Raw genomic sequence first — 23,320 nt, forward strand, 5'->3', positions numbered from 1 at the left:
TAGTTAAGTAATTCGAAGTAAAAGTGACGTTAAATACTTTTGTAGCTATTTTAAATGATGTTAGTATTCAGGCTTACTTAGTATATGTAATATTAAATTTGGCTGGTTTAGCATCTCGTTCAAGAAAATATTTTTTTATTTTTTTTATTTTCTACTTTTTTCAAATTTTGATAACAAATTGCAATATTTCATGGGCTATGGAGTAATTTTGTACCTTTACTATCCTTCTTTCTCTAGAATGATATAAATATTGAATATTTTTGTTCGCATTCTTTGTAATAATGTAAATGTTTGAAAAACTGAAGAATTATAATTAAAAAAAAAAAAAACCTTCAACTATATACTCTAACTTTTTATTTTTCTTCTCAAGTTATGACTCTTAAATCAATTTATTTTCTGTTTTTATCAGTTTTTAGAAAAAATTTTAAAATATTAAAAATTAATCAAATGCTTTGGATTATGTACAGTTGTTGAAATGCTGAACTACATAATGTGTGAAATATTGGCATACACATAGACCTTCCTACTGAAAATTAATAATTTTTTATTCAGAACATATTCTTTTTTTTGGGAAGAATTCTGAATATATTATTAAAGAAAATTTTTCTTTAAACATAGATAAGCTAAGTTTTTTCTCGTTTAACTTTTTAATGATCAAATAAAAAAATTTAAAAAAAATCATCTAAACATGATTTAATTCGTCACAAAATGATTCTAGTGTAACTTCAAAACAATACATCAATTTAACATAACTAAACAAATATCAAAAAGAATTTTTTTAGCTTCTTTTTTCATGTATTACGAATTAATTCGATAATTTTACACGGATAATGTCCACCAGATGACTAATCTGATAGTTCCATTTCTACACCAAGAAAAAGAATATTGTGTTGATTTGATGTATTAAAGTTTCAGATTGGGGATAACAACAATAATTATTATTTGGATCTTTTGTGCTCAGAGTAGAGGTTGTCATGGCAAATGCTGTGCTATTGCCATAGCTATAAATTACGTCTTTGTTCCTGACAACAGACTAAATAAATATAGATTAATAATAGAAACATGATTGTTTCCATTATAATTGATTTCTTCCCATAAATCAAAATTCGATTATCTGCAAAAGAAAAAGTTTCACAATCCAATTATTATTTATTATGTCTGAATGCTAAAAGAGATCATAAATGGAAATATCGAAATGCTAATTTCAATCATGGCAGTGCAAAAGCTTTCCATTTCATCAAGTACAATGACCTGAAGCTTTTATTATTGATTAATAATGAAGGTACTCATGTTTATGTTTGATAAATGTGATTTAAAGCTAATTTGATGTTATAGAATAAACTTTAAAGATCAGTTTCTTATTTTCAGTTGCAATTGAAGTTGTTGATAATGAATTCAATAACTCCAAAAATGAATTTCAATTTAATCTTCAAAAATTACATAGCGAGATTGGTAATACAATGGATAACACATAAGATGTAAAATCATTCCTTCAATTGAAATTTTAAATAAAACTACAGAATGCATTTGAAAATTCTATTTCTTTTTGTCGCTTAAAAATTATGCAACTCTTTTGAACGGAACACGATATTTTTGGTCATGACCTCTCTGAGAGGAAAATGAATAAACTGTTGGAAGTAGACAGCGTGTCAGCATAAAGCTCACGTCAGACAATTTCTTCTTTATTTTTCTCCGAACTCTCACCGCAAAACTAAAAAAATAAACTCTCCCTTTCATGCTAATGCTTGTACCAGGAACAACAATTTTCTTTTACAACAATTGTGAAGCCTGCTTTGGATCGTACATTAAAGGAATTGTATTTTGCATAAACTCTTCATTATTTTAGATAATAAAAATTCTTTCGAACGCTTATGTGTCTCATCTGTTTTGAAATTAAACCATGAGTGCTATTTAAGCTTACACAATAGTGAAAGAAAACTTCTTGAGCGATATCGAAATGATTGTTTGATTTTCAGGAAAGACATGAAGAAAGTGTTACTTTGAAAAAGTTCTCATCGCATGTGAAGTACTTTTAATATCTTCTTATTTAGTTTCGGCTAATACTCTAAGAAATTCGTCAAGTTCGCTGAACACTTCCCATATTCATTGAAAATCTATTGCAACACTGGAGACAATAGTCCCACTTGGCTTTCAGCGGTGTTAATTTCTGTTGTGTTCGCTGTATTCTTGATTCAATCTTCAACTGAAGATTATAACAAAATCCGCATGTTTCATTTTGCTTTTATAAAATTAATGGAACCAGAACACACATTCCCCTGTAACTAGCGTAAATGATAAATATATGGCAACAAGATTCTCAAAAGACATTATACAATGTTAAATTTATGTGAGAACTAAAGATTTGAGTAGAACCCATAAAATGAGAGTTACCATGCTTCTAAAGCAATAATGAAAGTATAGTAAGTTTTAAATAAAACTGATCTGAATCTGAACCACATTTTCCCATGATTAAAGAGAGCTTATACTGATAAAAAATGCATGTAGTAAAATTTATTATAGTTAAAAAAAGTCAATTAATTTAAATCCCATAGTTTTTTTAAAGTATATACTGCAGATATAAAATAGTTTTATATTATAATATCATCATTATATAAATGTATACAAATTTTCGATGTTTATTCGACTTAAAATTTTCTGGGAATTTTTTAATATACATTAATAAACAATTTTTATCTATAAGATTGTATTTTTAAAAACTTCTAGTGAGCTCACTGGTATCTATTTAGTTTTAAAATGTCGTCTGTTATATTGTATGTAATTGCTATTCACCCCTGAGAATAACAATTTTCATTGTTGATTTTTGCCATGTATTGTAAGAAAACTTGTTACTAGAGATTTAAGCAACGGAATGGTAAAAGTTTTTTAGTTTAAAAATAGTCACGAAAAATACTTACGTTTACAGAAACAGATAAAAGTGGACTATCCTTCTGGCCACAAAGTACTTAAGTATACATAATTTGACTGCTAACTCAGGAAGAAGAAAGTAAAAAGAAATCGATGCATTTGTCTTTGAAGAATGTGGGAATAAACAAATAGCAATTAAATGTTTTTAAAGGTATTAAAATTTCTTTAAGAATAAATTTAAAGACGTCATAATAATTTTAAGTTAAAATATAAAGCGGAAGTAATGTTTATGTTCAATTTAAGTAAAAGGATTCTGAATACTCGGACTAATAATACCAAGAACCTATAGCAAATGAATTGCTCAAAACTTTTCATTGATTTTACATCTAGATACTTTATTAATACTTTTTGTTTACTAAAATAGTTAACTCTCAAACTTCGTAAAATAATGAACTGACATTGTTATTTTTGAGGTCCCAAGTAAAAAATACTTTGTTTTTAAAAATTAGATTAAAATTGATAAAATAATTTATTTTTGTTTATTAAATGCTTTCAATTTTTCTTCTAATGATTCTTCGATAACTATTTCTATATTTATGATTATAGTTAAAATATTTTTACTGGCAACTGATACGAAAAGAATACATTTGCTTATGAAAAAAGTGGTGCATCATTATCTTCTGAGTTTTTATGATATTTTGTACAATAGTTATGTTTGAAAAACAAGAAATATGTAATGAATTATTTCTGAGTTGTTCTTAAGGCATTAAAATATAACAACTGACTTATAATCCATAATCTAATATAATTCATGCCATAAAACCACCCTAAATTTTAGATAAGAGCTTTAAAGCGAATCAACAAAATAACTTTTTCCATTATTAATTAATTTTTATACCAGCTCGCTTTTTCAGGCCTATTTTTAAAGCAGACTGAGAAATGTTCTTGCCGGAAGCAGATCTTGATGCCTCCACTCCGATTCTTGGCGCTTAACAATTTCTTCTTTGGCAACTTCTTCTAAGAGATGTTAACTTACATCACCTTTCTAACAAATTCTACTTAATGCTAACAGATTATATATATATATATATATATATATATATATATATATATATATATATATATATATATATATATATATATATATATTCTGCCTAAATAATTTTTTTTTTCTAAATTTCTAAATTTTTTTTGTTTCCTGTATTCATCTGTTATCTTTTAAGCGCTTTCCGTGATATTTTGTACCGTCTGCAGTTTTTTTTTTTTTGTTACTGTTATTCATAAGCCTCTCCCTGCTTTTTGAATAATATTTGCTCGGATTAATTTGAATACACGAGCTATCTTTGAATGTTGAAGCGTATTCTTTAATCTTTCTAAGTAATCTTTTTTATCTTTGCGCTATATAAATAGTTCGGACTTTGAGATATGGAACAGAAAAAAGCCATTTGAAAAGACGCGGCTCTTCAAATAAAATATTTAATCCGATGAAGAGACATCAGACGGCCAGATGAATAAAATGATGAACAAAAAGAACGTGTCTGGCAAGAAACGAAGTTGCATTTACTGTTTTTATACATTTTAATTGGCGGTGCATTTCACCGCTGTTCAACGAAAGGAAATCGTGAAAATCAAAAGAAACATTTGAGACCATTCATCAACACACTTGGACCAGTTTTGAATTCCAATTACTAGAAACAACATTCTTGTTTTACCTTTTGAAATGTTAAAGAGATTATGAAAAGGTTGATGAACTCTCTACGGTTAAGGGATTAAAGCAAAGTGATTTGGATTACATGAAAAAATTTATATAAATATATTTTGGAAAGCATCAATAGTTTCCATCTTTTTTTAAATTAATCATATTTCGACATTTAGTATGTATAGATGCCTTAAGTTATTAATAGCTATTGTCTTTAAAAGCGTGATTATGGGAGATTAGAATAATGTGATTAATTAAATTTGAGAGACGTGTAGAGTAAAAATTAATGATATTGTTCATTTCTTTATTCCTAGGATTCATTTTAAAGCTAGTGTGACTTTTAGTGAAATATTATGTTTTTCATTTGCATCTCATTCATTTAAAATGTTTTGTTTCACAGCTAATCAAAGTAATAAGAATTTTATATTTTTGTGTGTTTTTTCCATTTATATATTGAAAAGTAAACTGTGTTTGACAACAACAGGTTATAGCAGGTTAATTTTTTTCTTTAAGTTTTAGGTCGCCTTCCTAAGTGGTATCGTATAGAACAAAATTAAGTTTGCGAAAACATCTACAAAGGAATTTTCTTTCATGACTTTCTCTCTTTGCTAAAATATACATGAGAATTCCATTTTTAACCTTATATTTCAAAGTAAAAGAGTTACCGAGTTCACAGACAGATAGTCATAATGGCAAAATTGATTTTCGTAACTCCGGGAGATTTAATGAGTGGAAATTTGTCAAAATTGCAAGCTCAAATTTTTATGATTACAATACTTTGCTTATAAGTGTGAATATATCGACAATGAAAAACTTTATGTTTAATTATAAACTAACTGAGCTTGAACTATTTTTTAAATTCAAAAATGATATTTTTATATGACATTAAAATACTTGATTTTAAGAAAAAGAAAGAAACTGGCTCTAAACTTCAGTATATAATATTGTTTAAAACTTTTATGAAATTTATACATTTTTATTTCTTGACATGAATTCAATCAGCTTATTGATTATTTATTGCTAAAAACTGGGAAACATTTAAATGATATATTAAGTAAATTTTAATTGTTTGGCTATAAAATCTCTCTTAATTGAACCATTTCTTAAAATAGAACTGTACATTCAGCGAAGAAGTGCGGCGTTGATGTTTCTATGAAAGCAATCCCCACCCCCACCTTCAAAAATGGAAACTGTTTTTTTAATTATTGTCCTATAATTCGAGCTTAAAACGAAGTTAGCTTATTCTATCCTCAAGAATCGATAAAAATATTGGAATAAAGTTCATTTTTATATCAATATCATTTTCCATTTTATCACAAGTTTTTTTTCTTTTACTTCCTTTCTACGCTAGGTAGTTTTTCCCCCTAAAGAGATTTATTCCTGATTCTTTTTCTTCAGTTTATCGTATAACCAAAATCAACCAGTGAAGAGTCTTTTCAAAATACTAATTGCTTTTCTTTTATTGGATAATGGAAAAATAATTGAGTGAATTTGAAATGAATAAAAATATGACCTTTCGAGTGATATATAAAATTCGATGGCACTTGGTGATCTTCCTTTCTCCATACAATGCAATACACATTTCAATTACAGAAGCCAGAATCTATTTTTACGAAATACTGTTCAAATGACTCGCTTATGTTACGGTGATATACATCATACGATCAAAAGTTCGAAAAATTGTAAGGTGACAGAGTATTATTGAAGAACTGTATTAAAATTTAAAGTCAATTTTATAGATATTGGTGGAAACCTGAGCATTTTCAGTAAGTAAATTTTAACTGCGTATGTGTGAAATGCAATATATTTTTATAGGTATATTTTATTTCGTATGAAGGTATATTCACATGTGCATATTTTATTCTCTAATTTCAAAGTCAGATATAATTTTATACAAATTCTTGCTGAATGCTGTTAAGATTCAGAAAGATATCGGCCGTGTAGTGAGCTGAGACGAAGGGGTTTCCCGCAAACTGTTATTTTCTAAACTTGAATCTTCGAATAGTTATCTGAATTCTATAGAAGATTAGAGCTATACTAAATACCTCTTTATACTTAAAATAAAGAACATAACAAAAATTGCAGTAAATTAGACATCATGAATAACAAAAAAAAATTATGTTATTCCTTATTCATATATATTTGTCACAAACTTCAGAAGAAACCGATATTTAGTCACTATGAGCGTGGAGTCTATAACATTTTATTTCCATGTGTACCATGAAGAAGCTTGAGATAATCTGTGGTGTTGATGATATAGTATCTGTCTTTTTCTAATAATTTTTTAGGATTGCCGAACTGTATTCTCTTTTTCTCCAGCTGAACAGAAATTTTTGTAAAATGAACTTTCCTTTAACTGACTATTCCTCAGCTAAATTTGACTTCGAACATCATATCTCTTGAACACAAAACTATTTGATATTTTGTTTTGAGAAACCTGATTTGAATTGATACTCAAGTCGTAAAAAGGACGTTGCATTCTTCTATACTTGATTAGAAACCTTTTCATTTTTAAAAATACGTGAAATAAGAGTTTTAAAAAAGCAACTTTTCTCTTATGTGCAACTGATTCTTCAATTTTGCGTTTGCTTGTAATGGCACCCAGGGCGCTTGCACTGCTTAAACCACGCTATTTACGCCACTTGGCCATCCTCTATTTTCGACGAATTTCACGAGACATTTCAAGATGTTGAATCAACGATTTCTTATTTATTGCATTTCAAATTAAAGGCATTCCTGTTTTTGAAGTTATAAGAAAACTTGTCACTTGTTTAAGGTACTTTTACTATGATTTTATTGACCAGTCATTGCTCAAATTCTGTTCTATTTAGGGATTAAAAGCGATTAAGGATCTAAACAAATTGCAAGCTTTTTAAAATCAGCTGTTATTACTAAGAGACGACGCGCCATCTGTTAACTGTTATAAATCTGAGCTTCTTTAATTTTTTCCTAGATAGTTTCTTTTATAAAATTTCTTGCACTGTGATTGTCGCGATCATGGAAGCTTTATCATAATCCTTAATTAATTTAGTTTTCTTTCATTTTTTTATTTGGCATCATTGCTGGTAACTGTATTTGCCGAGCCGCCCTTAAATTATTTGAAAACTTTTTTTACGGGGACATGTCCCCATTGGCATTAATTAAGTTTTATTTTCCGTAATCACATAAAATTAAAACGGAAAATGGTAATTACGATGAGGAGGTTCAAGGTTTTTAGAATCAAAAGAAATTCCTTAAATTCTTTTCTCTTTCCACGATTTGACATTTCTTAAGTGCTCAATATTTATCAAATGCTCATGAACTGGTAATGGCTAAATTTTCTCAAAAAAATTGAATACATTTCATTTTTATCCTTAAACATCCCGTAAAGAGTGCAATAAAAGATTTTTTATGTGTATGAAAGAACCGACTGCACTTATTTTATAAAAAAAATCTACGCAAACAATAGTATATAGTGTGTAATTGCAAACATTATCCATACTTAAGACATTTCGTTTGAATTTGCTGTAAAGGTAAATTAACTTGAATTTAATTTTTATTTATTTTCAATTTATGATTCACTTTCTTTATTTCCTCAAAAATTCTCGTAGTCATATAATATTTTCCCGCCAGAAAAGGATCGTAAGTGAACGAAGCACGCCTCATCTAATGCAGTTAAAGCGGAAGAAAAACATTTCTTTTCTCAGATGCTCTCACCATGGATTTTCCCTTCTTTAAAACTAAAAAAAATCTATTCTTCTTTTAGGTATCCATTATTTGCCGCATCGTTCCAAGTCCCGACTGGTTCATAGGCGTTGATAGCTTCGACCTTTGTCGTGGTAACAAGTGGGTGGACTCTATCACCCTTGACCTAGAGCCCATCGATGGTGGCACAGACAACGGGTACACGTTTACGTCTCCAAAATGGGCCACTGACCCGAGGTCAAGAATCTCTCCTATCCGGTCTCGTTATCCGAAACATCCAGCAAGTTCATTCTTTTATCCGGAACTGGAAAAACTCCCGCGAATTGGTTACGTCTCCTTCTATAAATTAAAAGAATTTTTTCTAACGAAACATATTAATATGGATATGAGAGGAGAAAGTTTAACACTAGAAACAATCAATGGTAACACCACTAGAGCTACTGTGATAAGGTAATTTATTTTCTTTTATTTGAAATTTTTTATTTTATTTTCCTTAATCGAAGATAGTAATTTGATATTATTGCATTTGAATTTCAATGATAATATTATTGGACGATGCAGACATGCAATAAAAAGATTTACACAATGCACAATTTACACAATGAAAGGCATATCAAAAATGCTTTCGTTCTAATGTTTTAAAAAAATATTTGAAGTAAATAAAAAAGAAAGATTGAGCAATTAATTGGTGGAGAGCCATTTTACCTTTATCTCAATGAATAAGCTTCAAATTTCGCATCTTAATTATGGAATCGGAAACATCATTTTCCTGAGTATATGCCATTTTGCCCTACAAATTAAACTAATTTTCTTACAATGAGGGACACAATGCTGCAGATCTAAAAGTAATTTGATTTCATTTTCGACATTTATTACAGTCCAGGAATAATAGCACTTCGTACCAATTTCACTAGTCACCTCTGATTGGGACAAAAAAGGTATTCAATTTGAATATATAGGAAATAACATCAACAAACAGAAATGCTAGTAAAGTTTTCTGTTTATAAAGTTATTCTGCGTTCCGTAATTACCTCATCTGAAGGCTCTAAGCAGTACGATAACTCTACTTTGCTACATGCGATACTGCCTTATTGCCTACTTATAAGCATAGCTACAGAAAAATTGTCCTTTATTTCAGCGAACATTAGCTGAAAAAGTAAATCACAGAAAGGCGGAAAAAGAGATAAACTGAAAAAGATCGACAAAAGCACATCTTCTGCCATTCGATTCTGTTGATCAAATTGCTAAAGAATGCGATCAAGCTGTCTGTTTCCTAACAGGCTAAAACACAAAATCTTGATGAAGAAACATGAAAGTAAAGTGTGTACATTTTCTCTGTTTTTATAGACGGATTCGCAGCAGCTGGTAACTGATTAGCAGAGAAGTTACACTTACACAGTAGAATCGTTTTTATAAAGTAACATACTATCGCAAACGCATTGAATTACTATAGAGATCACTGCAACAATAAATAATGAAAATGACAGGATATCAGATATTGCAGGATAGCTCCTGCTCTTCGAAGAAGTTCTCTCGTTGAACCATGTTGGCAGAAAGTCTGGAATTAGCAAACAATCTCCTATGATGTCTGTCAAAGCGTTGATGCTGAAATATTATTGTGCACATGGATTTTCAAAAATCCGTTGATGCCATTTATGCGTAGTGCCACATGTTTTGAAAGCGTAGCTTCCATCGTACCCCTCTCTCGACTTGAACATAAACTTGCACTTTGGCCTGTTATTTTGCAGTCACTGTAACCTTTTTAGGAATCGTACGTTGGGTATGCTTCCCTCCATATTTCTATGCTATTATTTCTTGGTTTGTGGTCTTTTTGCAATTCATTTAATTGTTGATCTGTTTAGCCAGTATATTTAAATTTCAAAATGTAAAAATCTTGATTTTTATTTTTTTACAGAAATCCTGTCAATGAACTGACGACTTATTCTACGAAACAAGACAGAAGATTTCAGAAGGACAAGAAAAAATTGTACGGATCTGAAATTAGTGCCTTCCGATCTAAAACAGAAGCAACGATGAAAAGCAAAGTTCGGAGCTCGAAAAAACATCATTATAGTATGGATTTTTTTTTACTATTCATTAATTATTTGGCTTTTATCAATATTCCGGGATCATATTTATTTTTAAAATTAATTTCATAATTAAGTGGAAATTTGCTGTTTCCAAATGTTGGAATTACATTCGTTGAAATATTTTTTGCAGTCGACGCTAAGATTGTAAAGCGGTTATTGGAGTATATATGAAGTGAGGAATAAATGAATTAAGATGCGAATCCTTTAGGATTTTCCCGTTTTTGTGTTGTTAGACACAGGCAATTCATGTATGTTTTCTGTAGGAATTCATGCAATCCGAAGTCACACAGTATTTATATCTGAAATGTAAATTCGACATGTAGAATAACCCAACTTAATTTTTCTGTGAAGTTTGTAGTGAATAAACTGACTTTCTTAAGCCATTTATTCCTTAAGAAGAAATAATACGCAATAACGATTGCTAATTATCCCCATCCGCGGTGTAAGTGAATACCGTCGTGAGTGTCTGCGGCTGGTGATAATTCATAGTCGTCGTGTACTGATTATTCTACTTAGGGATGTAAATAGGTTAGTAATAGGTAAATGTTAAATGTACAAACTTAACCATCACTTCTAAGAATGCGCTTCAAAATTTTAAGTTACGGTAAGATAGGAAGGTAATAACTTATTCACGTCCTACTTTCAAAATTTTCATGGGGATACTGGGGGCACAATTTTGACAATCCCTACCTTTAAGTAGAATTTTCTTCGATTGCTTCTCACAACTTCGATGGAATCCCCATTCTACTTTACAATTCGGGGACTGAAATTCTTTAATTTAAAACATGGTGTCTGCTGCTAGCTTTGATATAAAACTAAATAAAAGGGGTAACTTTGAAATAATACTGAAGAATAAGTTGTACTAATGAGGGAAAGAAAATAATTGCCATAAAAAACGTCAAATCTTGGCAATATGTGACACGTCTTCATGTAATCGTGCCTATTCAATGTAATATCTTCAAGCAGAAATTCATACATATAGCATCGTCAACGTGCAATCACTTCCTTTCATTTCGACGGACATAAGAAAACTCATGCATCAGTATTGTCAATGGGGGCTCACCTATTGCCGTATAGCGGAGAAATAAAAAATAATTAAATTTGTTTTCAAAGGTCCGTCGTTATTTAATCCTCTACAATAGCATTTCTAAGCATAATTAAGTAAATGAATCAAAACAGAAAAAAAAAGATGAATAAACATTTTTTTTACTATAATGTTTTTTATCTTAATTTATCTTTGCATTCTGCACCATTTCCATTTCATAATTAGTGCATATAACGGTGAAGATCAAAGTCTGTTTATACAGACGACAATTTTCAATTTTCTCCATTCTTTAATTAGAAATTTTAGAACTTTTTTGGTGCCAAAGGGTTCTTGTGTTGTGAATAAATCGAGTACTGCCAAAATCAGACTTTTCTGTGAGCCAGAATTCTAACTACCCGATATAAAGGATAATTTGTTTGGTTTTCAAATATGATGTCCATAACAAATATTTTGAATTCAAATGTTTAATGTAATCAAGTAATAATGCCAACTTCATTGTTTCTTACGTTGAAGAAGAATATTTTTAATAGTCAAGTATCAGCTGTAGACTTAAAGACTTCAGGTGCAGATATTTTCAATTTAAGCGAATGCTTTTTTGAATGACGATAGCCTCATTTATTTTCAGTCGATTTAAGATGATGAAAAATCGCACAATATCTGTAGTTAGTTAGTACATATGTTAGTTATACATATCTATCAGTAGTTAAACTCATCGAAACAAATACTCCATTTAGATTTCACTTACTTTCGCGGTTTCTGAATAGGTTTCACAGCATTTTTTAAAACAATGATTCTTTATTTTTTTATTTAAAATGGTTAAAAACACAAAATCATATCATTTTCAATAAAAAAGAAATTGTATATGGAAATCTAATCACAATTTCAGAAAATTTTATTCTATGAAATTTGTCTGCCAAGTGATTTCAAGAAATATAAATTCATTGATATCTTCTTTTTCCATCATTGTTTAAGCCAAGTAGTCTGTTGGTAAAGCATCGGTTTTGGAATCACAGGATAATTCTTTGACACCCGATGCTTCCAAGTATCTGCCCTGTATGTAAGCTTGGTGCAGGATTAACTTGGGGCTTGGTGCAGGGTGCAGGGTCACTTGGAGTCAAATGCTCTGATTTTGAGAAGTTTAGGAGGATGAGGACAGCTCAAATGTTGTTCCATCATCTGATTATGACTAACAGTATTGAGATCCATATTGAAATAATTTTCACATGACTTCAAAATTTACGTAAATCTGTTTATATGTCATATAAAAGCCAATTGTTAATTATGGCCCGATAATTAACATATATATTATGGCTACAAAATATGAATATGTGATTATATTTCATATTCCAAAACTTAAAGATATGTAATAAACAGACTCGATATTTATTATTTCATATATTCTCATCACTTCCTTACAAACGTCAAAAAAAGTCGAGTCAACAGTCTTGTTGACATCTTAAGCATGGTGTACCTTTCATGGTGAGTAATTGCGCCCTTTGACTTATCTGCAATTACTAAAGCGGCGATCTTTTTTCAACGGAAGACGATCGAGATCTCGGAGGTTATTGCTGCAGATGAACTCTCCACAAAAAAACTACTGAAGGACAGTTTTGATGGATTAATTCCTAGAGGTTATTAACCTTATATTTTCTGATTTTATTTCACAGATTGTCGTCGGCAAGCTTTGCTTCAATCAGATTGATTGACGTGTAATTTTTTAAAGTTGTCGTCCATTTCAAAGTGAAAGAAGGATGACCCTGTTTTAAAAAAATGTGGGTCTAATAGCTCTATCACCGGAACGAAATGTTTTTCAGAGGTTTTTCTGTCTTTATTTTTTGTTTTACACGACTCATGGCTGTCTTAATGTTTCAAGTTCGAGTAAAATAAAATGTGAAACCAGATATGAAGTGTGGATTGGGAGTGGGAGTCTAATGTGAAGCTTAACAAAAATGATAGCTTACTTGAACTCCTAATTGTCATTATGCTGTGAAAAGTGGCTAATTCGAAAGTTTTTAAATCTAATTTTTCGGTAGTTTGATTTTTTTGTTATCTTGAATTGTTTAATATTATCTGTAATTCTAATTTATTTTGGATAATTCTAGTCCTAAATTAAAGGTTGTAAAATTTATTATTTTTTCTAAATCATTTTCGTTAGTTAAATGCATTCATACCTTGTGTAATTGAATGATACAGAGTGAATAACATTTAAGGAATCTTAATTCATTCGAGGTCCATTACTTTTTAAAATAATCATCAAAATCAATAAAAAATTCCAAACTTTTTAAAAGAACTTTGAACACATAAATAAGAATTTCATTTTTTCTATTGAAGATTTATTGTATAACTGTTACATTCAAAGTACTGTATATTGTTTTCTTATTATAATTATTTATTTATTATTTAAAAAATGATTAAATTTCTAAAAGCTTTGATTATTAATCTTTAATTTATTAAAGTAGCATACTATTTATTTACTTATATATTTTTAATTATAACCATTAAATGGGAAATAAATCTTTACTGCCACTTTTAACTGAAAAACTGCCATTTCCCTGTATTTTACACATTTTTAGACCAAGTTTAAATTGATTAGGGTTTTTTTTTTTTGATGGATCAAGATTTTATTATGGTTCCGCTAGTTTTCGATTGATCTCAGTCCATATTATTATCAACAATATACTATCCAGCTTTTATTTAGCACCGTAGGGTGATGAATTTTAAGGATGGTGCACAGTATTTTAATTGTTTTGTTCAGAATTAATTTTTTCTAATAAGCTGTTTAATATTTCTGTCTTTGCAAATTAATTTAATTGATCAAACTTTAAAGTCTTCGATAGTTTATTTAATTTTATTACATATATATATATAGTAAAATGGTAATGGAATGGCATGGTGTTAGATACTTAAATCGCGTAAAGATTGTTTTTCATGTGTACTAATGTTCCTCGGCTTCTTTTGTGATAAAATAAATCATCGTTTTTCTATTATTTCATATATAAATGAAAAATTCTTCCGGAGTATTTTTTTTCTTTATTATTTAGCGTTACTGAAAGAAAAAAAAAACTTTTATTTTAAACTATCGGTGTATGGCAATTTAGAAACTTTCATGTTTCAAAAAATATGCCCTAAATTTTTTTGAATTTTTATTTATTCGTTTGCTCTCTGAATGAAGATTTCCATCTTATTTTGCTTTATCGAAAAAAAAAAAAAAAAACTGAATAGATATTTTGGATTTGTAGTGAAAAATGGAGGCACTAAGAATAATAAATTCAACGTGAAATCCTTTACTTCCATATCCGTAGTTTCATAATAAAAATTAAAATCTGTAAAAACTATGGAGAATTTGTATCAGTGACCTTTCCATTTTATTTTTTACTTTTATTCCGTTAGACTTTCCAGAAATGTATTATTTGAAATTACGCAATATATGTGAGTGTGTTAAAATCATTGTATCAAGCGCATAAACTCGGTTGTTTCCCTGTTTTCGTAGAATTGAATATCATACTATGCTTTTCTTCGATTTTTTTAAAACTTTTGGTGTTATAGTTTTTAAACATGTTGCTTTACTCACCTTGAAATACTTCACTTTATACTAGACGGTGCTACACATCACATAGATGAAAATAGTGAAATATCAGTTGATCCGAAGGAATAATGTTTTCTTGAGAACAAATATGTTTTCTTTCTGCTTCAAAAGAGTGGCTTTGCTTTTTATAATTTGCGCTTAGCGCCCAGGTTTATTGATAGTGGTTTGAAGTCTATAGGCTCTCCTTGAAAACTCATCGATACGACATGGATATGTCAGTTGATCGATCAAGTGTCAGTGATAATTCATTGTTATGTTTTTTGAGCTTCTGTCATTTGAAAGCATCTGATTCTTTGTATTTTTTGTTGGCACTCATGGCATAATATTCACTGTTTATCTTTTAATGTCACATCGGTGAACTTAAAAGAGATCAAATTGACGAGTTGCAATATTGGATGCTCTACTTTTTGGGGGATTTTTAAATAGGGACAATGTATCGAAATTCGGAAATATCTCAGCTAATTGTGAATGTTTAATAATTTTTACATGTCTTTGTGATTGCAAGAGTCTGTATTTGTCGAATATTGACAATATTAAAATATATTACGATGCTCAGCTGCTCTTATTCACCAAACCATAGAGACAGTATTCAGTGCCTAGTAAATTTTGAGAGGAAAGATGACAAAGAATACGTTTTTTAAAAGTTAGATTTATTTACTTCTAATTTTTTTAACATTATCTGTTTACTTATGAGTAAAAACTGAAGCAACTGGCATACTTAAAGTTTTGGCTTCAGATCTGAAGTGTCAAGATCTGATTCTGAGGGATAACACTCCGTGTAAACTGACCTGGTGTGTATTAATTCGAGGAAGATTAAATGACATCCTACTGTTGACAAAGGTTTCGAGAATAAGTGCCGGCTGAGATATCATCCTCGTTATTTGAAAGTAGTTCAAAATTAAGTGGTTAGTCGCAAAATAGCCCTTATGTAACTTCCAAGCGTTATTATTCTTACTCATCGGTTTAGTTTATAGATGTCATTCGATGATGTTTTGAGCAATAAAAAGGCGTATTTGTGGCAATTTTTAATAGAAATTTATCAAAAATAAATTTTTATTTAAGTCTGAAAAAAATTATAACCTATCCAGTTAAATTGGTCCCGTAATATGCTCAATAAATGTATAATTTATTTTATTATCCTAATTTTATGTTTGTTTTCACAGGGTCGAAATCTTGTCGAGTCAGTGAATGGTCCGATTGGGGCAACTGCAGTAAACTATGTGGATTTGGAGAGCAAGTAAGAAAACGAAAGGTTATTCACTTTGGCACCAGAAATGGTCAGCCTTGTCCACCACTCGAAGAATCAAGGCGATGTCGGAACATAGAAACGTGTCGAAATAAAACAACTGGATTCTTCCGATGGCAATGAATAAAGGCTTTGTTATTAAATTAGAGTGTCATTTTTTCATTCGTTTTTCAAAAACAAGGAAGCTAAAGAGGATTGTTTTTCAACTTCAAATCATTAAATGTTGAACAAATCGTTATTCTGTTCAACATTTTAATGAGTGTTTCTTTAAAAAGTGCTTATAATCGAAAACGGCTTAATTTCTAAGTATGACTATTTCTGAAAATCTTATATTAAAAATCAAATAAGTGAATAAGAATTTCTTAAAAGAAAACATCTCCATGGAAAATATTTGATTTTCATTGCGAAATTAACTCCAAGTGTATAAACAGAAATTGCAAAAACCATTCTTACTTCATTGAATTTCTGAAATCCATACTGTTTCAAGACGAGGTAGTATAGGAGGATTATTGTAAAACACGTACATTGTAGCTGTTTTGTCAAAATGTTGTATGTTAAAATTCATATACAGTACAATTCATAAACTCTTGAGAAACCTTTAAGTAATAAATGTTTCGAGCCTCGCCTTTGTTTTCTCCAACTTTTAAAACCAGATATTTTTTATTATTTTTCCCTTATTCTTTATTTTAATAACTTTTAAATAACAAATATTGTGACAGACTGAATTTATAAAAAAATTTTATTGTGAGCTGCCTACACGGGGATTGTTTTTTAATCCCCGTGCAATATAAGTAAAAAAATAAATAAATAAATAAAAATAAATAAATAAATAAATAAATGAATAAATAAATAAATAAAAATAAATGAATAAATAAATAAATAAAAATAAATAAATAAATAAATATAAATAAATAAAAAATAAATATAAATAAAGTAAAGTTATTGGGAACAAAATGGTAAAAGAACCAAAAAAATTTTTAACACGATTTAAATAGTATAATATAAAGTTTGTAAAGCAAATAAGTGAATAAAATCCACACTGACCTACAAGAGCGGAAACACATTAACAAATCATAAGAATAATGTTCTTAGATTTCATTTGTGGTTGATTTTAATTTGAATAGGTTCGAGTTCGACTTTTGTAAAGCAAAATGAAAGCACAAATTTAAAGACCCTGAAAATACCGAAAAAATAAAATAAAAATTTCAAGGCCGTTGGGAGTTTCAAAACATTAAGAAACTTCTAGAGAGTTACCGATTGATAAACGGTCCTGCACACAACAAAACATACGAAATGATGATATAAATGGCATTTTGTGACAACATATAACAGTTTTACACAATAATCTAAGAACATAACTAACCTATGCAAGTGTTTTGCATCAATACAATGGTTTGACAAATCTGACATACGACAGATCAACAGAGACATGAAATTTGAACACGCCATTTTGAGGTCAAAATTTAGGTTAACTATGCTATTTTCTACTTTCATAAAAGTTTATTTTTAAAAATATTTAATTAGATGAAGTAAAAGATTAAGACAAATTCTTAAATAAAAATCATTACTCAACTGAATTCAAATTAGTGACACAAATATTTGTAAAAAATACTTCATATTGCCTCAGTCTGCATTTTATTGCCTATTCCCATTCACTCCAAACTACTATTTTTCAGCAAAAGTATCATCCATTTCATAGATATCGCACATAAATTATCACAATTATTTAATATCTTGATTTTTGATATTCCTTACGGTTATTCTATCGCCAGTTTTGTCTGGAAACGTTGAGAATTGAACGAATTCAAAAACAAAAATGCCTGAAAGCTGTAAAACAAAGGAAAGAAATATTTATGATTTAGAATTATACATTAAAATTAGCAAAAAAATTTGTAGTGCATTTCAAGCGTAGAAAGTAGATCTTCCAGTCGATTGTTCAATCAACTATTCAACTTGTTTTCCTTTAATATTTTGTAGAAGAACAAATTTCTTTCCTAACATTTAGTCGAGTAATATTAATAAAAAAACGAGTATTTCTTTGGAAAAATTTTAAGGTTTCCCCCAAGAGACGTTATTTGTTTCGTTTTAAATGATATCTCAAAAGTCCACAACTTTCTACTTCGCCATTTTTGTGGAGTTAAGAAAACAGTATCTTAGCAATTTGAGTATCGAGATTAGAGACCGAGGATTTCAAATCCGTAAAAAAACTATGGCTAAAGTTTTATTGCTTAAATCACTTCAGTAGAGGTTCAGTGTGACTATTCAAGTTTCCCCGATACTAAGAGACTAACTTTGGCTTCTATGTGAAAAAAGTGAAGTGAAATGAAATCCTAAATTACTCAAAAATGACACTTTCAGTTCTAAAATGGCTAATAATAAGCTGTAAAGTATAAAAATTTGATTCAGATGAATACCAGAATTATGTATTTTGTTACAAAATTATAAATACTAGTTTTTATTAACTTTCTTTAATAGAGTTCCAAATGATTTTTCCAATTTTCAAAAACAATTTGAAATATGATGTATACAGCCAAATAAGTTGTCTAGGTTTCTTGGCAAAAAATCTTACTTTAAATACTCATATATAAATTTATATATGTAGGTGCCCACAAAACTAAATATCTAGAATAGAGAGGAAGTTTGGAGAGGGAATTCCAATAGTTTGCCTCTATTTAATTCACCACGTTTCAAAATCATAAGATCCATTCCAAAATAGATTCAAGGTAGTTCTAAACAGGGTGTAGATCTAAATATATTATACCAAAACAACACTTTTTCAACAACTGGACGACATATATACACGAACACTAAAAAATGACGCAAATAAGAATACAAATGAAATAATAAATATTACCAGAACGTATTAGCAGAATTCTGTGAGAACACAAAAGGAAAAGTTTGAATGACTAGGATACCTCACGTTGCTGATTTCCAGGAAAGAAAATAATGGGATAAATTACACGAGGGTTAATGAAAAATAAATAAGGTTTGGCTCTTATTAAATTGAGAGTATCGTGATTGTTCCGTGAGTATCTATTGATCTCACATTTTTCTCAGAGAGTGGGAAATAGATCAATTGTGCCTGATTTGTAAAGACACTTTAGTAGAAAGGCCTACAGTTTTAGTAACTTATGGGCTGGATATCATTATTAAGGCGAGTGTTGAGAGACAAGATGAAAAATTCTCATCATTGAAAAATAAAACCTCAATTAAACTTCACATGGATAACCGGAGACACTAAATTCGAAGTACAAATATAAACCGCATTTATTAGAAAACACGAAGATGGTAAGTCTAGTTTATGAATAAGCCATAGAAAGAAAAAAAAATCGACATCAGCACACAAATTTGGTTTCAAATTATTTTTCTTTGGAGTCGAAATTGCTGAGAAGAAAGAAAAGAAGATGCAAAAAATTTTTTTAAAAAATATTTAAATGTTTCTACAATAGAGTTTATCTATACTTATAATAAAGCTCAATGTGTGTGTGTGTGTGTGTGTGTGTGTGTGTGTGTGTGTGTGTGTGTGTGTGTGTGTGTGTGTGTGTTGGCGCTCTACAGGCCAGACCGTTTGACATACAGCTACCAAATTTGGTACATGTATACCTTGGAGGTTGGGAATGTGCACCTGGGGTTTCTTTTTTCGAATTTTTAATTAGAATTTTAATTATTAATTAAAAACTAACTTTCCCGCCAAAAAAATCTTCCATTTTCCCCACCGCCAACTTTTCCGCCAAAAAAATCTTTCATTATCCCCAGCGCCAAACGAGAAAGGCTTCCGTTTTTTTTTCTCCCAACAGTAATGAGGCTAGGGTTAAAATTTTTCGGCGGATTATTTCAATCGGTTCTGTTTATTTTCTTAATGTTTGATGCATTTAAAATTAAACATTGTTAATAAATAAATCTTTTAGATTCATTCTGAAGTACTTTTGAATTAAAATAAAACAGAATAAAGGAAATTAAAAATTTCTAATCCGCATAGCGTTACCCCAACTGGCGTAGAAAAAATCATGTATTTGCGTTACGTAACCGGCGAAGAAAATTCACGCATGCGCATTCTGTTCTGATGGTTGCCATGACAACGTTATCAATGGATGATTTAAATTATTTTTGGGTTAGTTGCATGCTTTTGTAAGTAAATTGTATTTATGTTAGTTATATATTTTTTGTATATGCTTATAGTTTTAAGTACATCGTTTTTTAAGTAGTTTTTTTTTAAATCTGTTTTCAACCGTTTATTTTAAACGATTCGTTTTATTTTCTTAGTGTTTGATGCATTTAAATTTAAACATTATTAATGAATCGATCTGCTCATAATGAATCTACGAAAATTTTGTTGACCAACTCTTGAGATATTACATAAATTAAAAAAGATATTCTTTAGTGCCCATAAAGTTTAAACGCTGAGTGACTCTATTTTCAGTAATCAGATTATAAAAAAATGCTTTGCTTCAGTAAAAAATATTATTATATTAATTGAAGATAAATTCTTTCCACTTTAATTTAAAGCATAAATTCTACCGTTTTCAACCGTTTATTTTAAACGATTCGTTTTATTTTCTTAGTGTTTGATGCATTTAAATTTAAACATTGTTAATTAATCGATCTGCTCATAATGAATCTAAGAAAATTTTGTTGACCAACTCTTGAGATATTACATAAATTTAAAAAGATATTCTTTAGTGCCCATAAAGTTTAAACGCTGAGTGACTCTATTTTCAGTAATCAGATTATAAAAAAATGCTTTGTTTCAGTAAAAAATATTATTATATTAATTGAAGAAAAATTCTTTCTACTTTAATTTAAAGCATAAATTCTACGGGTGCTAACAGAAAATGAGAGAGATACATATTACGTTATGACTGAAGGCCTTTATAATATTATGAATGAATTATATGATAATCAAAATTTGAAGTTTTAAAATATTTTGATGAAGAAGCTATTAAAGTAGAAATTGCATAAAATATTTAATTATTAAAATTTTAACGAACATTAAGATTGGCGAACCGGCTGGTCGCCAAAGGCGGCTAGTAAATAATGTGACGAAGATGGCAGGAAAAAAATATGATTGAGCTAATGTTATGAGGCTGTGCATCATTGACACGATTGATTTGATTGCAGCTGATGGCAAGTACCATGATTCATGTTTTATCAAATGTTCCTTTAAAACTATCAAGGAACAAATTAGATGGCTTTTCCGACGCATATATAATTCAGGACATAGACAATATTTGTCCCAATGAAAATATATTCGAAGATTCATACAAAATAGAACTGTCAATTTACCTTTTCTGAATTGTTAGATGCAATTGATGATTCCGACACTGACTTGACTCTGGACTAATTCAGTCTGATCAAGAAACTATCAAGAATAAGTTTGCTGAGCGTCATGGTGGAATGTTTGTGATTGTCAACGAAGAAGAAGAACCAGCACTTATGATTTGCTTTTTAGATTCAAGTTATTATAAGAGTGCAGGTTTTTTCTGGCTAGCGGAAATCGCTATTTGGCAGCGAAAATGTGCATTCGCTTCCAACAGAAATTTTGATGTATAGAAATTGATACTTCATACATTTATTCATATATAATATTCAATTTATCATTGTCACCTCCTTGAACCCTGTAATTGTATGAATAACGAGTCTTCATTCTAACACCTTAAAACCCCCTCAATTAAAAAAATATATATATTTGTTGAAAAATCAGACACGGATGTTTAAAGATGAGTTTCATCTCTGCAGATTCCTCCATTAGTATTACATTTTCATCTTTCTCGTCCTCAGTTTAGTTGCTTTCTTCTATAATTGTTGCAAGCGGCTTCAAATTAACATTAGCAACTATTTTTCATATGTGAAAAGTAATACATAGTATGCAGAATGCATAGTGTTTTTTTTTAAATATTACCTATTGATTTAACATAAAAAATTCGATAATGGCGGAACGATACTCGCTTTCTAGGTATAAATTTACTTCCCATCGTATAATAAATTTTTTTTCAAACGCATAAAAAAAAAAATCCATTTTTTTTTGTTATATTAAAAGCCTATTCCTAATTACTTGGCATTTTATGAAAATCTAGCTGAGCAAGTATTTATTTTACACACGTGATTTTTACGTGATGCCTCAGTTTTACATTTAGATAATAAAAGTTACAGAAATTAGATCCTTAGAAACATGGGAAGGTTAGAATCTAGCAAATCTCAGAAATTAAAGTGAATTTTGAATTTCAGTGTCTAGAAAATAATTAATTTTAGGAACACGGACAAATTGAACTTGTTACATGCATATATAGAATAAAAAGTTATAAATAATATTTGCATTTTATGATGCTTATTATTATACTTTAAAAATATTTAGTGACAAAACTATTAAAGGGCCCCAAAGGCCGCAAGCGGGCTATTTTGAATCCGTATATCTAACAGAAAGTTTCATTTAAAATTGAAAAAAAAATTCTAAAAGCTCAATTTATTTTGATTAAATTTGTTTATTACTCGAAAACTTTATATTAAAAACCAAAGGTTTCTCTTTTTTTCCTTTTGCAAAGTCTTCATTAAATTCTCTTCTTATAGTTATTCGCTTTCAGTGCATTATTGAAAAAGTTTAAACAATTTCTAACTTCATTATGTTTTCATTTTAAATATTGTCTTAATATTTTATTTTTATAATTCGTCTTTTGTGAGAATTAATATAAACTAAAATCTACTATCTTTAAAACTGGTATTAGTCATAAAATAGGGCATTACTCAATAAATTGTTAATTTTTCAGGTAGTTAATTCCACGCTGACTATTTTGTGTATCAACGAAAGTAATTTTGATTCTACCATCCATTTAGAATAATATAATCTCTTTCTATGTCGACTTTAACAAGAAAATTATAATTGCAGTTCAAATGACAGATTGCAAGACAAAAAGAAAATTATTAAAATTCATCCAAAGAAACTATTTTCCAAATTATGCGTATATTTCTGTTTCTAAGGAGAATAAAGTAGTTGGGAGAAAAAATATATATTTTTTAAATTGAATTTTCATAGAGCCTGAGCCATTCGCCAATGCACAGATGAAATGCGCCCACAAAACTCCCAGAAAATGTACTTTTTTGTCATGTTCTG

At 29.3% G+C, this 23,320-nt stretch overlaps 1 protein-coding gene across 1 annotated transcript in view; it reads left to right on the plus strand.

Annotated features, from left to right (window-relative positions):
• LOC129961070 (spondin-2-like) overlaps window positions 1-16,358 on the plus strand; it is a 37,676-nt gene extending 21,318 nt beyond the window's left edge. The window contains exons 3-5 of the mRNA XM_056074878.1: window positions 8,310-8,698; window positions 10,164-10,321; window positions 16,133-16,358. Of these exons, the coding sequence (XP_055930853.1) occupies window positions 8,310-8,698; window positions 10,164-10,321; window positions 16,133-16,338 (753 nt within the window). The 3' untranslated portion in view covers window positions 16,339-16,358. The remainder of the gene's footprint in view (window positions 1-8,309; window positions 8,699-10,163; window positions 10,322-16,132) is intronic.
• The last annotated feature ends 6,962 nt before the right edge of the window (window positions 16,359-23,320 follow it).

This window comes from Argiope bruennichi, chromosome X2 (assembly GCF_947563725.1).
Source record: "Argiope bruennichi chromosome X2, qqArgBrue1.1, whole genome shotgun sequence".
NCBI classification, from domain to species: domain Eukaryota; kingdom Metazoa; phylum Arthropoda; class Arachnida; order Araneae; family Araneidae; genus Argiope; species Argiope bruennichi.